We start from the raw sequence: 13,818 nt of genomic DNA on the forward strand, positions 1-13,818 counted from the left end.
GAGCAGGTAGGGTGGGTCTTCACTCTGCTCTGTTGCTAGGTTACAGGTATACCCAATAGATGTGGAGATATAGAGACAGAGTAGAGATAAGGTTGAGGATGGGTGTGGATCAGTGTGTGTAAGTGTTCGGATGGGCTGCTATGTGTGTGTGAGTACTTGCAAAGGATTTTCAGTGCGTGGTAAGGGTTGATAGGTCGGTAGGGTGAAAAGATGAGTGACACAGGAGGGGAGACACAGAAGGCTTCCTAGAAAGTGAAAAAAAAAGGTTTTTGTCTTTGAGTGCAAAATCATGTTGATGCGATCCAATTCCAGTGATCCAAACTGACTTAGTGTTAAAGAAAATGTTAATTATTTTTCCTCTGATCTCAAAAAGTACAGGTATAGAAGGAATAAATATGCTTGGCGAGCAGATCCCAAGCCTATGTTTGAGTTGTAATTTATTGAAGTGCTGTTGTATTAATTACAGACTGCCCCACACTGCACTGCTCTGAGAACAGCTGTTCTGCTGCACTTAGATTGCAATCATAGAGTGGTCAGTCGCTACTAATCGTGGTCATTTATCAATCTCGAAGACCACACACTCAAATGTGAACACACTGAAATGTACAAGCGAACACACACGCGCACTGATCGATGGCGGGGCTAGGTCGGTTAAAAGGATTGATGGGTGCTTTGTGCGTATGTGTGTGTGGACGAATGTGCAGGCATGAGCACAGGGAGAACACTGAGTGCACAAAGGCTAAATATCTGGAAAGATCAACCTCCAGTCCTTTAAAACTGGTGTCAGTCTTCTTTCTAACATAATAGATGAAAGGTACAGTTGATTTTATATATTATGTGTTTCTGATTTGTTCTCAACAAGACGAATATTTCTACAGGAATGACTCTAACCATATAAATCCACGTGTGTTATATTTGATGAATACATTTTCTGGGACCTTTTGGAACATTTTATGGCAGAAACTTTGCTCGAAAGCCTGTTGTTCACAATCTGATACTCCTGCCCCTTAATGGATACCAGATAGATAGATAGATAGATAGATAGATAGGTAGATAGATAGATAGATAGATAGATAGATAGATAGATAGATAGATAGATAGATAAAGGGCCACATAAAAAAAAGTATTTGTGGGTATCCTTCCTTCCCTTTTGCCCAATGATTGCTTGCATGGATGGATGGATGGATGGATGGATATATTATACATAATATTCCTTTTGTTAAATGTTTATGCTTAAGTTCTTTTTTAAGTCTCCATGTGTTGGTTAAAATATTTAAGCTGAATTTGATTGGGATCAGATTTATGGCAGACTACTGGACTTGTTTCAGCACTTTGTCATGGTGATTTGCTTCTAAATATAGAGAATATAATTAGACTTTCCATGGTGCAGATAAAGACTAACCCCTAAAGGTCTGCAGTTCTGAGGAGACTGGCTTGAGTAGCCTTTAATGGCCCAGGGTATATTTCCAGTGCTGAGCTCTCTTTAATGGCAGAGTGGCCGTGTTGGGAGTGTTTTAAATCAGACATATGTCCCCTTGTTCCTTTCTGTAAGGATAAAAAAGGCTTTGTGTCATATGGCTGTTGTGACTAGCTGGACACCTTTAAGGCTCTAACAAAGTGCCATGCTGATAAACTGTTGATGCCGCTGTAGACAAGCTTAGCATATATGCATCATGATGGTTCTTATCTGTAGCTGGCTGTTGCCTTTCTGAAATCACTGTCAAAAACATGTGCTACATCTGGAAAGGTTAGCTGCTCATTTCCCAATGTGTGATGCTTTTCATTTATGTATTACTTTTTGTTTTGCTTGTCTCACAGAAAAAAAAAACAAAACAAAGTCAGCCTGTTGGTATTTGCAGAAAAGGCTGGCTTTAGAGCATTGTTACTGGCAGGTCTGCAGCATACTTATCTCTTGGTAGTGTTCTCTGCATGTTTGTTTGCAGTCCTACAACAACTCTGTTGCAACAGCTTCAGTCATGTCATGTCTTTGTGTCTTCTTGAGATGAATGATCACATGTCCATATATTTGTATTCTCTGCTATTTTTAATATATGTAAAGCACTTTCCGCTTTGTGTATGAGAGGTGTGATACAAAAACATTTGATCTGAAACAAAAAAAAGCATGTAAGTAAATGAGTAAATAAATAAATAAATAAATGACATGTTAAACATTATGGGTTCTGGTGCGGATGCTGTGTCGTTGTAGTGCTGGTATTACTTGCACATCTTAAACTAATGTTACAATATGTGACAATGTTAGAAGGAAAGCAAATGTGGGAATATCTAACTGAGCCTTTTAAAGCCAAAATAATGTTGCGACCTCAAATCCAGTACAGTTGAAGACCCTACTAGGATGCAGGGCTGAAGCAAAACCCTGTGACTTCCACCACGTTGTCTGCCAAGAGGATTTACCTGTCTTTGGTTGTGTCTTCAGCTCACTTATTACCAAGCAACATCTCCAATCCATTCCAGACAATGTCTGGAGTTTTAAACAACACTTCTCTCTGCTACACTTCCAACTTTCTGACAAAAGGTTCACCAATTTCTATGGTGCTGAAAGGACTCATGAAAGGGTGAAAGCAGGTGAAATGCTTTATTTCAGGGCTAAACTATCGTATAAATTAGTCTGTTGAGTTTTCTTCTTACGCTGTTGCTGTTCACTTTTCCAAATATTCTTCCCTGTTTCTATTTCACCTCCTTTTATTTACCAGGTTGGTCTTCGTATTGACCGGAATTTTTCCTGTTTTGTCTCATCTAGTCATTCTGTCTTTTCCTTTTTTGTACTGTTGATTCATAATCTTTGTTTGGATAGAAAAAAAGGGTGGGAGCGTCTGTGCTGGTGACAACAGGAATTTGGAGACGGAGAAGGTGAGAGTGAGAGACCGAAGCAGCCCAAAGTGTCTGTCTGGCTGTCTCTTGGTCTGTTTGCCAGACTGTCAGCAACTGTGTTTCTGTCTGTCAACGCTTTCACCCAGAACTAAAATTTCCACAGATTGTGCTGTTCTGCTAACCAGGTTTGGTGTATCACAGCTATTATTAGCTCTGTGCTTTCCAGAGTCTGTTCAAATATTATGGATTGTGCTCTTTTGTCTTCTGTCTCTTTTCTTTTTCCAAAACCTGGCTCTGTCTTCACTTGTAAACATTTAGTGTCTCCACTGTCTGTTGTTAGGAGGGATGGAAAGAAATGGAGAAAAGTAGGATGGTTGCTTTTGGAATTGTGGGAAAACAAAGGAGATCACATAGAAGATGTAGAAAAGAAGAGAAGAATGCAGGGAGCTATGTGCAAGCAGCTTGCATAGCAGCAAGGACGTGGAGAAGGTAAGAGAGTGTAAATCTGAAAAAGAATAGAGGGACAGGAGTAAAATACCGACAGATCTAAGTGCATCATTGCTGACTTAAGATAGATTCATAGGAAAATGTTTCTGTAGATAACAGCAACATCACAGAGGGTCTCATGTCTCCTTCCATTTTTTTGCTGTATTTTCACAGCCCCCCCCCCTTTTTTTTTTTGCAGACAGTGGACTTGTACTGGACCGAGAGGAGAGTTAAAACCTGAAATGACCCAGTCGCTGTATGAGTGTGTGTGAAAGAAACAGAGTATGTGTTGTTTGTCTCACATACTGATGGAAATGAAGGCCAAAGATGAACATTTTGCAAATGAGATGCAGTAAAGAAGTGAGGAATAAATGGTGACCAGGAAGGGGATGTCAGGTGTGTGTTCCCAGTGAGGTTGTGTCAGTGCGTGCTGCTTGCTTTTTTGTTTTGTCCCCTTTTTTTTTCCTTTGGTGAGCATTTTTAGAGACCACTCTATATAATGAACTGAGCAGGATGGCATCCACAAGGCTGTTTTGCTAAGTCCTCTATGGCTTAAATCATCCTGGTATTTGGCTTATACCACACACACACACACACACACACACACGCAGATAAAGATGCCTCGTTTAAATAATATTATGATCTGTATGTTGGACAAAGGACAGAAGAAAAAAGCAGAAAAAGTGAGTTATTTTAAGCTTGAAAAGACACTTCCTGATTATATTTGTCTGTAGAGACAACACATGCTTATGAAGTCAACATTTCAGTCAAAAACTTCTCTCTTTTAACTTGTATGCTAATATAAACAACCGAATGCTTTGTAAATGGATTTTAAAGACTAGTTTTCCTCTTTTAAACTTCATTAGAGTTTTAGACCTCAGAACTAATAATATGCAGGTGTGAAAGAACTTCAAAGTAACAATCTACACTGAAAAAGGAAACACTGGTTGTTCTTGAGCTGGAATAAAGATTTAACAAGGGTTCAGTTCAAATCCTGTGCAAAATATTTTTCATGGTCCTGACTTATAGCCCAATCACAGAAGGTTACTATTGAACCAAGACAAAAATCCTTAAAACCTCAAGAAAAACCAAAATACCCGCTGCCAACTATTTCCTCTTTCATTTGTATTTCCTCAACTGGGGAACTGTAATTGGTTAGAACTCATAAGATTGCTTTTAGTTTAATAGATGATTTTACCTCCTTATTTACCCTGACTTCACTGTTTTGAACAGAAGATTAAATTACAGCTAGACCACTTTCACTCTTTGAGTCCCTGGGATCGAAATGTCTGCATTTTTAGACCATTATTTGAAGAATGCTTGTAGTGTTGAAGGATACAGATTAGCAGGAACTTACATAGTGCATGTGCTACAGCCCTGGTGTGAAAATGGTCTTAGAGTTGCATCAGGAAAACTATTGATGATTACAAAGATGGTTAGACAAAACATTGTGGGGAACCCTGGTCCTCGAAGGCTGCAGCTCTGCAGGTCTTCAGCCTTTCCCTGCTTCCCACTTGACGGTGACCAGATAAGTTTTTTTTCCGTGAATGTGACAGATGCAGGAGTTAAAAAGAGAAGGAAAATGGCATAAATCATTGTGTCAATGATCAAACAAGCTGGTGCCAAGACTACAACATAAGTTTCCAAAATGAAGATCCAGTTAGTTAAACCAGTCTTCCAAACTTTTTATGTGAAGTTTATTCATGGGTGAAGTACACACTCACACAGGTGCATGTTGTCTGAACATTCATAGAGAAACTGAAACACATAGAAACAACGACTTGGAGTGGCTGATTGCTTCATGCATGTACCATAATGGCCGGGGTTTTTGGTTAAAACTGTGCAGAAAATGACTGCAGCCATGTCAGCAGCAGCCAAAGAGTAAAATATCTCTTTTATTCCAACTCCTGTGTTGGTGCCACATGTTTACTTTTGACAAATTTGTTTTGCTGTATTGGATTTATTCTTCTAATCTTCATTTCATCTCCTTTATAACCATAATTATGGCTCTCCGTCTGTTCACTACATTAAGCAAATAATTAAATGAATCTTCAGTTATTACCTGACCTTAACTGGAGCTCTCTGACTCTGAGAGAGAAGTTTGCAAAAGGTCTTAAATGTCTTTCACATTTAGCTTCCCTGGATCTTTTATGCACATTGTGTGAATAAATTTCAGAATAATCTACATTTTTTGCCAGTAATAGGGTCTCTCAAAACTCTAAGCTTGGTTTCTCTGGGGACGAAAATGCAATTAGCTGCTGATGCTACTAAATTAAAAACACTTCTATATGTGTTGCAAAATGTTTTCTTAATCTCTCTGAAGTGTATGTAATTTACAAATCAGCCTCAGCGTTGCATGATGCTGATTGTCTTATGACTCAAAGGGTGAATGAATGGAAGGTTACCCAGCATGAGTAAGTCACTATCAAAGCTATATTTGTGCATGGATGTGTGTTTGTGAGACTGCTGGGCCAGCCTGCCTGTGGATGCATGTGTACAACTGTGTGTGTAGTTAGCCAGCAGAGGCAGGGTTATGAATCAGACACACGCAACCACACACAGTGACAGCAGATCAAACGTACACACACTGCCTTCACTGAACTGAATTGAAGGGCCCTGACCGAGTGTGACTTTGATCCTCGCCACAACATCCGCTCCTCCACTCCAATGCTGCTTTTCTGCTTCTCATCTGTCTCACGTGCCCCTCTGGACACTTGCCCCAGTATCAAGTTACTCTTTTCAAAGCTTCAAATAGAGCTGAGTGTGGTTTCAGATGCAGAGTCATCCAGTTGTAATTGGACACTCAATGTTTAGTATCCAGATTTGGAGTGTAAAGTTGGACTTCAAGTCTCAGAGGGGAGGGCTGTGGTTGGTGTCGACATATCCAGTGCCATGAGAGTAATAATAACTTAAAATATATGTTGAGCTATGTATATAAAGGGTTTTATCATTTCACAGAATGTTCAGGTGTTTTTCTTTTTTTTATCTGGAAGAGGAACTGTCATTATTGGTCCTCAAAAATGATGTTTTCTCAAGAAATAAAGAAATATGATGTGAAATAGAGCAATGGAAAAAATGCCTTTGACAGTGGAAAGGAAAATTCTCTTTAAACATGCTGTAACCTCTGATAAAACCCCTTTAAATGCCAGTTTTAGTAGACTGAGTTGATGGTAAAGCTATAAGAAGCAGAAAAAAACTGGGTTCCATGCATCATATTTTTAGCATATCTTCCAACCATTAATCAATTAATCAAACTGCCTGACCGACTTCATGTCTGATTTCATGACTGACTGTCACTATAGTTCCAAAAAGCTGCACTATGCAGGTCAGAAACCTTACAAGTCAGAGATCTGATTACCTGTAGATAGTGACATCCAATCATCAAATCAAATCAAACTTTATTTGTATAGCACTTTTCACACAGAAGTATATCAAAGTGCTTAACAACATAAAAAACTGTTTCACACCTAAAAACACATACGCATGTTACCCACAAGTGCACACAATCCAACCCTTCCCGTGACCGTTTATGGCAAGATAAAATCGACTAACTTCAGGATTCCATTTCTGTATCTGGCTTGACACTGCTGCGAGGAAACAACATTGAGGGAATCCGTCTATGTCAGGAGCCGCCCCAGGAATGACCAACAGAGGCACAGCCACAGGGAATGGCTGTGCCAGGCATGGGTCCACTCCACAGCCATATGGCTGCAGTGTAGAACCACCAACAACCCCCGCCAGGACGACCCCGGCCCCAATGACCCTGCCGGTCAAACAGGCACAGCCTCCGACACGGACGATCCCCGTGAGGAAAAGAAACACTGGAGCTAAAAAGTTAAAAAGATAAAATAAGAACACACAAGATAAAAAAAAAAAAACAAACTAAATCAATAATTCTAATTAAACCTAAGTAATATGTATATTCCTTTTATTACAATATTATAATACATAAAAAGTACATAAAATATGTCAGGACTGCACAGATCCTACAAGTGTTTGGAGTTTCCCTGCTGCAACACAGCTGAAACAAATCAAATGGATAATTAGCTGACTTGTGCAGAGTTTGACTTCAAGCTGTGCACAAGCCAGCTAATCAAGTCTGATGTGTGTCAGGTGTGTTGCATAGGGAAGCTCCTAACACTTGCAGGACTGCGACCCTCGGGGACAGGACGTAGACCGTACCAACCTGAACTTAAACCAGCACAAATAAAAATAGTTTTGGGTCACACCACCCAGAACTAACTTTAAGCTTAATCAAAGATGAATGTTTTTAACCCCATTTTAAAAGTAATGAGTCTCCTGTCACCTGTCTTAAACTAGGAACTGCTTTAACAGGGGAGGAGGCTGATAACCAAAGACTCTACTTCTCTCTATAGAAATTCTTGAAACTACAAGTAAGTCTGCACTTTTCTCTGTTGGAATAAGGTTGTATAAAGTCTTTAAGATACACTAGTTATTAACAGCTTTGTATGTGAGCATAAAGATTTATAATTCCTGTATGCCTAATAATGGGGAAAGTAAAGAAAAGCTACTATGGAAGAAATCTTGTGGTCTAAGAATTTGATGATATCTTATGTCTCATGTCCTGATGGTACCTGGGCTGCAAATTTCGGATCATAATTAAGTAATTTGATGAAAAGTAGAGGGGGGGGTTTCCATCGCTCAGCCTAGAAGTAAAAGCTATGCAAGGTTTCAGATGGAGATAAATTGTAAAAGTGGTTGGTTTAAGTGATTTAGGAGGATATGGAAAGTAATGCGCTAAATCTTAACATGTCAAAACTAATAAACACTTTCAACCTCATCACCCAAAGGAGCACAATACATTTACCGTAATAAGTGCACAACAATGAGAATGGGAGCTAAGGCTAAAGTAGTCCCTGAAGAAAGAAGAGCAGTTACAGAACGATGATACTAAAAATACAGCAGTTACAGAGGGAATGGCAAAAATTCATATTAGCATATGAACAGCCATTTGACAGAAAGCCTTGATTCTATCAGTTACTTTGTTGACTGTAGAACCTATATTTAAAAAAATAAACATCGTACAAGCTTTTAATTGAATAAATCTAAACAATTTTTCAAGTAATATACATTTTATGTCAATATAAATCAATCAGTTGATATAATTAGCAAATATCGCCATATAGCATTATGGGACATGCACATACTGGATATTGCCTACGATCACAACAAAGCTTAAAACAACTGGCGAAAATTCTGTTCAAACCATGTACTCTAATTTCCTAATGCATCAAAGCTATCATCTTGTCATCTCTGGAATGCACAAAATGCCTTTTATGTTGGTGCTGTGATGTATCAGCCACAAATATGAGCAAACGCTGCCTCAGAACAGTGCAACCGAGTCCATGTTTGGTGGTAGGAGGGGTGGTGGTGGAAGTTAAAGCACTGTTAACATTGCAACACTAAGACAGTAAAATGTTGAAGTTTGGCTGCATTCTGGTCTCTTGTTTAACTTCAGAGTTTTGGGTGGATAAACTGCAAAGAGTTAACAACGATCCCTAGAGTGAAACTTTCTTGCAACGTAAGACGAGTCCTTGGGTGGTGGCTGGGTTGGACTGGTACACAAAGTTAGACCCGGAATCATACACTCCCTCAGGACACCCTAACTCGTGAACTGCATTTATATGCTCATGCTTGCAAAATATACAGTGCATGCACAGATAAGCTAAGTAATCACCAAAGCTTATTATTCTAGCCCAGCATTCAGATAAAACTACAAACCCCTGTCCAGTGTTTTCTCTTCTGTCAACAGTCAAAATAGGACTCATGTATTAATAATGGTGTTAACAACGTGTTTATACGTTCACTCCAGCAAGACCTACCAAATATGTCACAAAGTAAAATAAGCCATGTCATTGCCATACAGAGTTGTCAATAAAAACCTCAGTGACCAGTGTTTAACCCAGTATAAAAGGCTTCCATCACATCATTTACAACCAGATAAACCCACAGATGAAGTTAAATGGTTCCATCATCAGTATTTAGCTGGACAAACAAAATGTTCCTCATGGACAGTTTTGCAGCTGTTTCTGAGGTGGACAAGGACAGTTGTGGACGCATGTACAGACCAATCAGCCAAACTGTCCAGCTTTCAGTTTGACAAACACACTATATTAAAGCTGGGGTAATCTTGTTCAGATACTTTTTTTGTTTACTCTGGCTGAAGTGGTTCCTCGTCCTCATAATAGTCTATACATTTTGTGATCATGAACAATAAGAAACATAGTTAGACCCCTCAGTTTAATCTAAATCTGTAAAAACTCTGATCAAGCAAAACGTTCAGGCCGAATTAAAGTTGTTAATTACTTATATTTTGTAAGCTTCTTTTCCAAGCTCTCCTTCCCCTCCTGCATCGCACACCCTGCATATAAATAGCATTAGGATGAAAATACAAAGTAGTGAAGAAGAGACTTGAAAGGCAAATATGGCTGAGAAAATGCAGGAAGAATTTCCCCGACCCGGCTCGGTTCACCACCAAAATTAAATCAGTTTTTCTTTTTCACATTTCCAACAACTCCTGAAAATTTCAATGAAATCCGTCCATAACTTTTTGAGCTATCTTGAACAAACCAGACAAACAGATAAATGCCGGTAAAAACAGGTAAGACAAAAGGTCTTGGATCACGCAAGGAGCAAAACCAGAGGGGGAGGAGCCAAGACAGGGTGCCACTTTCACATCTTGCTAGCTCCCCAACATTACCTACCCCAGCTTAACTGGTTATCTCTGATTAACTTATCTGTGACAACAGGGAATCCCATAAAGAACCTGCTTCACTATCCAAGGTTGCAAAAACCAGTAATTGTGTTTCAGAAACTGTTTACTGAAACAAACTAGCAACAACAGAGTGATAACGATCAGTTGATCATCACATAATGTTCAGATATAAAGCTGCAGCGAATCACCAGCCATCTCACCTGTATTGCCCTCATGCATCTTGTGCATTTATTAATCAGTCTGTTGCTCTGGCGGTGGGGTCTTTTTCTTCCCTGTAGTCCATCTAAACAACCAAGTTCCTCATTTTCTAAACGGTTCTGCCTCTGGCACTTTGGTCTTGTTAATAAATCTTTAAAAAATCTTGATTAGGCTGCTGACCATGTGGCATTAGCCAATTTGTGCCAACGGATGAATACAAAGCGTTTAGTCTGTAGGTGGCTGCAAGAACCAAGCAAGCACCTCAGCCGAACCGATGTAGAGACTGGTGATGCTTTATTTTTTATTCCTTTATTTTTTTAAGGCTCTGACAAAAAAAAAAAAAAAAAAAGAAAAAAGTCCCATTTTGTGTGAAAACATGGTGTAAACAGGGCTAGAGTCAATTAAGTTTATGCTAGGGACCTGGGTTTGACCAAAAAAATATGTCTATGATTGTGATTTCTCTTTTTTACTTTGACTCACTATTAGTTTTGTTTGCCATCGGTAATAATGGAAACTAGTTAATAAATTAGCCTTTTTTGTTGCACCATGAAAAAGGACACTAAAGCAAGACTTTTCCCAGTCCTCTCAGTCCTCATGACAATCGAGTTTAAGAAATTGTTATCTTTGAGAACACTTGAGGTATAGGTTTCCCCACCTGTTAAAACCAGCAAAATACTGCTATACTAACCTCTAATTATACCTGTCTCTGTGGTGACATGCTAACTTCTGACTGAAAGGTGGCTATTTGAGGGTCTAGAACTGAAGTTTGAACCATGAAACCTGTGATTAATGGAAGGGCCATCCCACCAGATCTGAGAACTGTTTCTGCTGAGAGGTCTGCTAACACACCTTGCCTTGATATTGGGTTTCCTGAATCAACTGGAATTACAAGACTAAAGATTGAAGCATTTTCTTGTTGATTACAAGTTGAGGAAATATGATTTTATATTCATAATCATCAATAATATATTTGCTCGTCACTATGTGCCTTTTAACCTTTTGTTTAATGACCCCACTTGCATTGGCACATGATGGCTGATGGTGTACTGCCAATGAATTCCTCTTGCTTGTACTGGACACAGCATTTGAACAAGCCTCCCATAATCCTACTGACTAAGACTTGGCTGCTCCTGCTTTAGAAGAGATGAAGACTATGCTTTTCTTTATAGAAATGTACCCAGAGGCCTTGATGCTTTATTCACATTACCCTTTCAAAAGACATGTCCAGTTCCTGTAGTTTCTCATAGTTCCCCTCTTTTTCTACCGTCCACCCCCACTATGCTTGCTCTGATCGATCCAACCATGTCTCACAGTTCCACATGTCATCTTTTTTTTTCTTTGACACAGCTCTCCTCTCCCCTCTGCTTGGTATTCTGGAGTCGAAATGCATGCACCATCTCAGATCCATCAGATCCGATCGTAATGCTGCACCATGGTTCTTGAAAATAGCAGGATGAGAACAAAGAGAGAGAAAGAAAAAAGAGGTTGGGAAGGGGTGTGGGCGAGGGGGTGGGGTAGTCGGGGTACAGGTCAGTGCCTATTCAACATCCCTTTGGGACTAAAGCATCAGAATGGCAGAAAGACAAGATCGAGAGAGAGAAAGAGGCTTTAAGGGGAAAAAAAAAGATATTTTTTATGCCTTCCCCCTTAAGTCAGCCACTTGGAAGCATTCAGTAAATAAACAGTTTCAAATTCTTCTTTTCTTTAGTGTGCCGTAGAGTTAGTAAGCACAATGCATATCTGACTTGTGTCCCTGAACTCTCATCAGTCCTGATTTTTTTAAAATGCTTTAAGAAGAAATAATAAATATCTTCCCAATTTTCATTTACAAATGGACTTGTGTTATTGTGGTAACGAGAATATTATTATTGCTGTTACCTTTATTTTGCTTTAAAATTCACTTTACTCTAGTTTCAGTTTGATTTGAACCTATTATGCAGTATATTTTCATGGTTATGGGGTGTTGTTTCAGCTATTTGTAACCAGTGACTGTGGCTCTGCTCAGGTCTTTTTGTGGTACAGTACAAACAGTTCCTCGTATCTGTAAAACATCCTGATTTTTTTTATGTTTGTCATCAGCTCACTTTACTATTGTCAACATGCTCATCATCTCTTCCCTCCCCTTGTCACAGCAGAGGGGGAAAGGAGGTGCCGATTGTGTCGACATTTCTTCTTTTCTCCATTTATTACTCCTTTTCTTTTGTTCTCCACCTCTCAAAAGACTCTCAATCCACAATGTTATCTCCCCCATGGCTTCCCTCTACAGCAGTGCGTTGCCTTGGTAATTACCAGTTGTCTTAAACAGACAGATGGAATAAGAGAGAGTGACGGGCAATTTTCCCAGCGCCTGTTTTCCCCATGTATGTGCACGCAACTGTTTTTTGTTTTTTTTTTTTTTTTTGCATGTGCATTCTGTATTCTTCTGTGACTTCTTTCCATCGTGTCTGCCTTCTTCTTTCTGTCACATACTTCCTGCGAGTTTGCATTGGTGCACTGTGAGTGTGTGTGTGTGGGAGGTGGACATTGGGAATTACCTGACAGGATGTGTTAGTTGAGGACAGGAGTAGGACAGCCTCATCTCCTGCTTGTGTGTTGGCCAGTTTAGATCCCAGGTGTCACTCTGCGGGGCCCCATGGAGGATCACTGCTCTCTCCCTATTTTCTAAGCATGCTTCAAGCACAGGAAAGATGTGGCAAGGAGCTATTTCTGCCTCTAAACTGTTTAAAAGGTGAAGGGCACAAAGTAAAGAGTCAAACACGGTATATGGGGGACTGACATGTGTTGCCATGGTGTCAGAGTTCACTCATCCATATTCATGACATCCAATTAATATTTCTCTTTCAGGCTGGCATGATCAAGACAGGGGAAGAGGAGTTTTTTATCGAACCGGTGGAGAGGGGCGATGGAGTGATAGAAAAGGAGGAGGAGGGAGGAGGAGAAGGAGGAGGCAGGACACATATCATCTATCGCTCTTCAGCCGTTAAGAAAGTGCCCATCAGCAGCACAGCGGCGGACTACCACTCCAGAGGTTAGTCCATGGCTCCCACAGTACTATCTTCCACTTTTATACATCTTTGACTAAAAGCTCTTCATGCACACTTCAGAAGCAAACTCTCTCCTTCATCTCTCCATGTTGCCACACATGGATATTATTCTAAAAACTGACTGCAAGCCAAATCATGGATAATCCAATTTAAACCCACACAGAGGAAATCTACATACAAATGTGGTTTTATCATTATTTTTTCCCTGCAAAACATATGCCAGAACACTGGCTATTCTCCTCTTAAATACACCTCTATATTGCACCGTTTCTCTCTAGCCCACACTTTGTTTCATCAAACTATGGTATGCAAAGACAGTGAGTCATATCCTGCTGTGAAAATCATTACAATAGTACGGTACATACTCAAGTAGATCCTCCTGTCACTGCATCAATTTTCCAGTGAGAAAGGTATGACATTTTGGGGGACACATTTTCTGCTAAGGTAGCACCTTTTGTGTCTTTAATAGAATTACATGCTACCTTGATGGCCTTCATAATTGATAACTTTTAAGTCAGTTTCTCT

General features: G+C 39.6%; 1 protein-coding gene across 1 annotated transcript in view; it reads left to right on the forward strand.

The window, feature by feature from the left end:
* Nucleotides 1–13,818, forward strand: part of LOC306763370 (A disintegrin and metalloproteinase with thrombospondin motifs 2-like) — a gene marked incomplete at both ends in the record, with an annotated part of 142,533 nt that overhangs the window by 46,718 nt on the left and 81,997 nt on the right. Inside the window, one exon of the mRNA XM_079250156.1 lies at nucleotides 13,094–13,277. Coding sequence (XP_079106282.1) covers nucleotides 13,094–13,277 — 184 coding nt within the window. The remainder of the gene's footprint in view (nucleotides 1–13,093; nucleotides 13,278–13,818) is intronic.

This window comes from Telmatherina bonti, assembly GCF_933228915.1.
Source record: "Telmatherina bonti genome assembly, chromosome: 12".
Lineage (NCBI taxonomy): Eukaryota > Metazoa > Chordata > Actinopteri > Atheriniformes > Telmatherinidae > Telmatherina > Telmatherina bonti.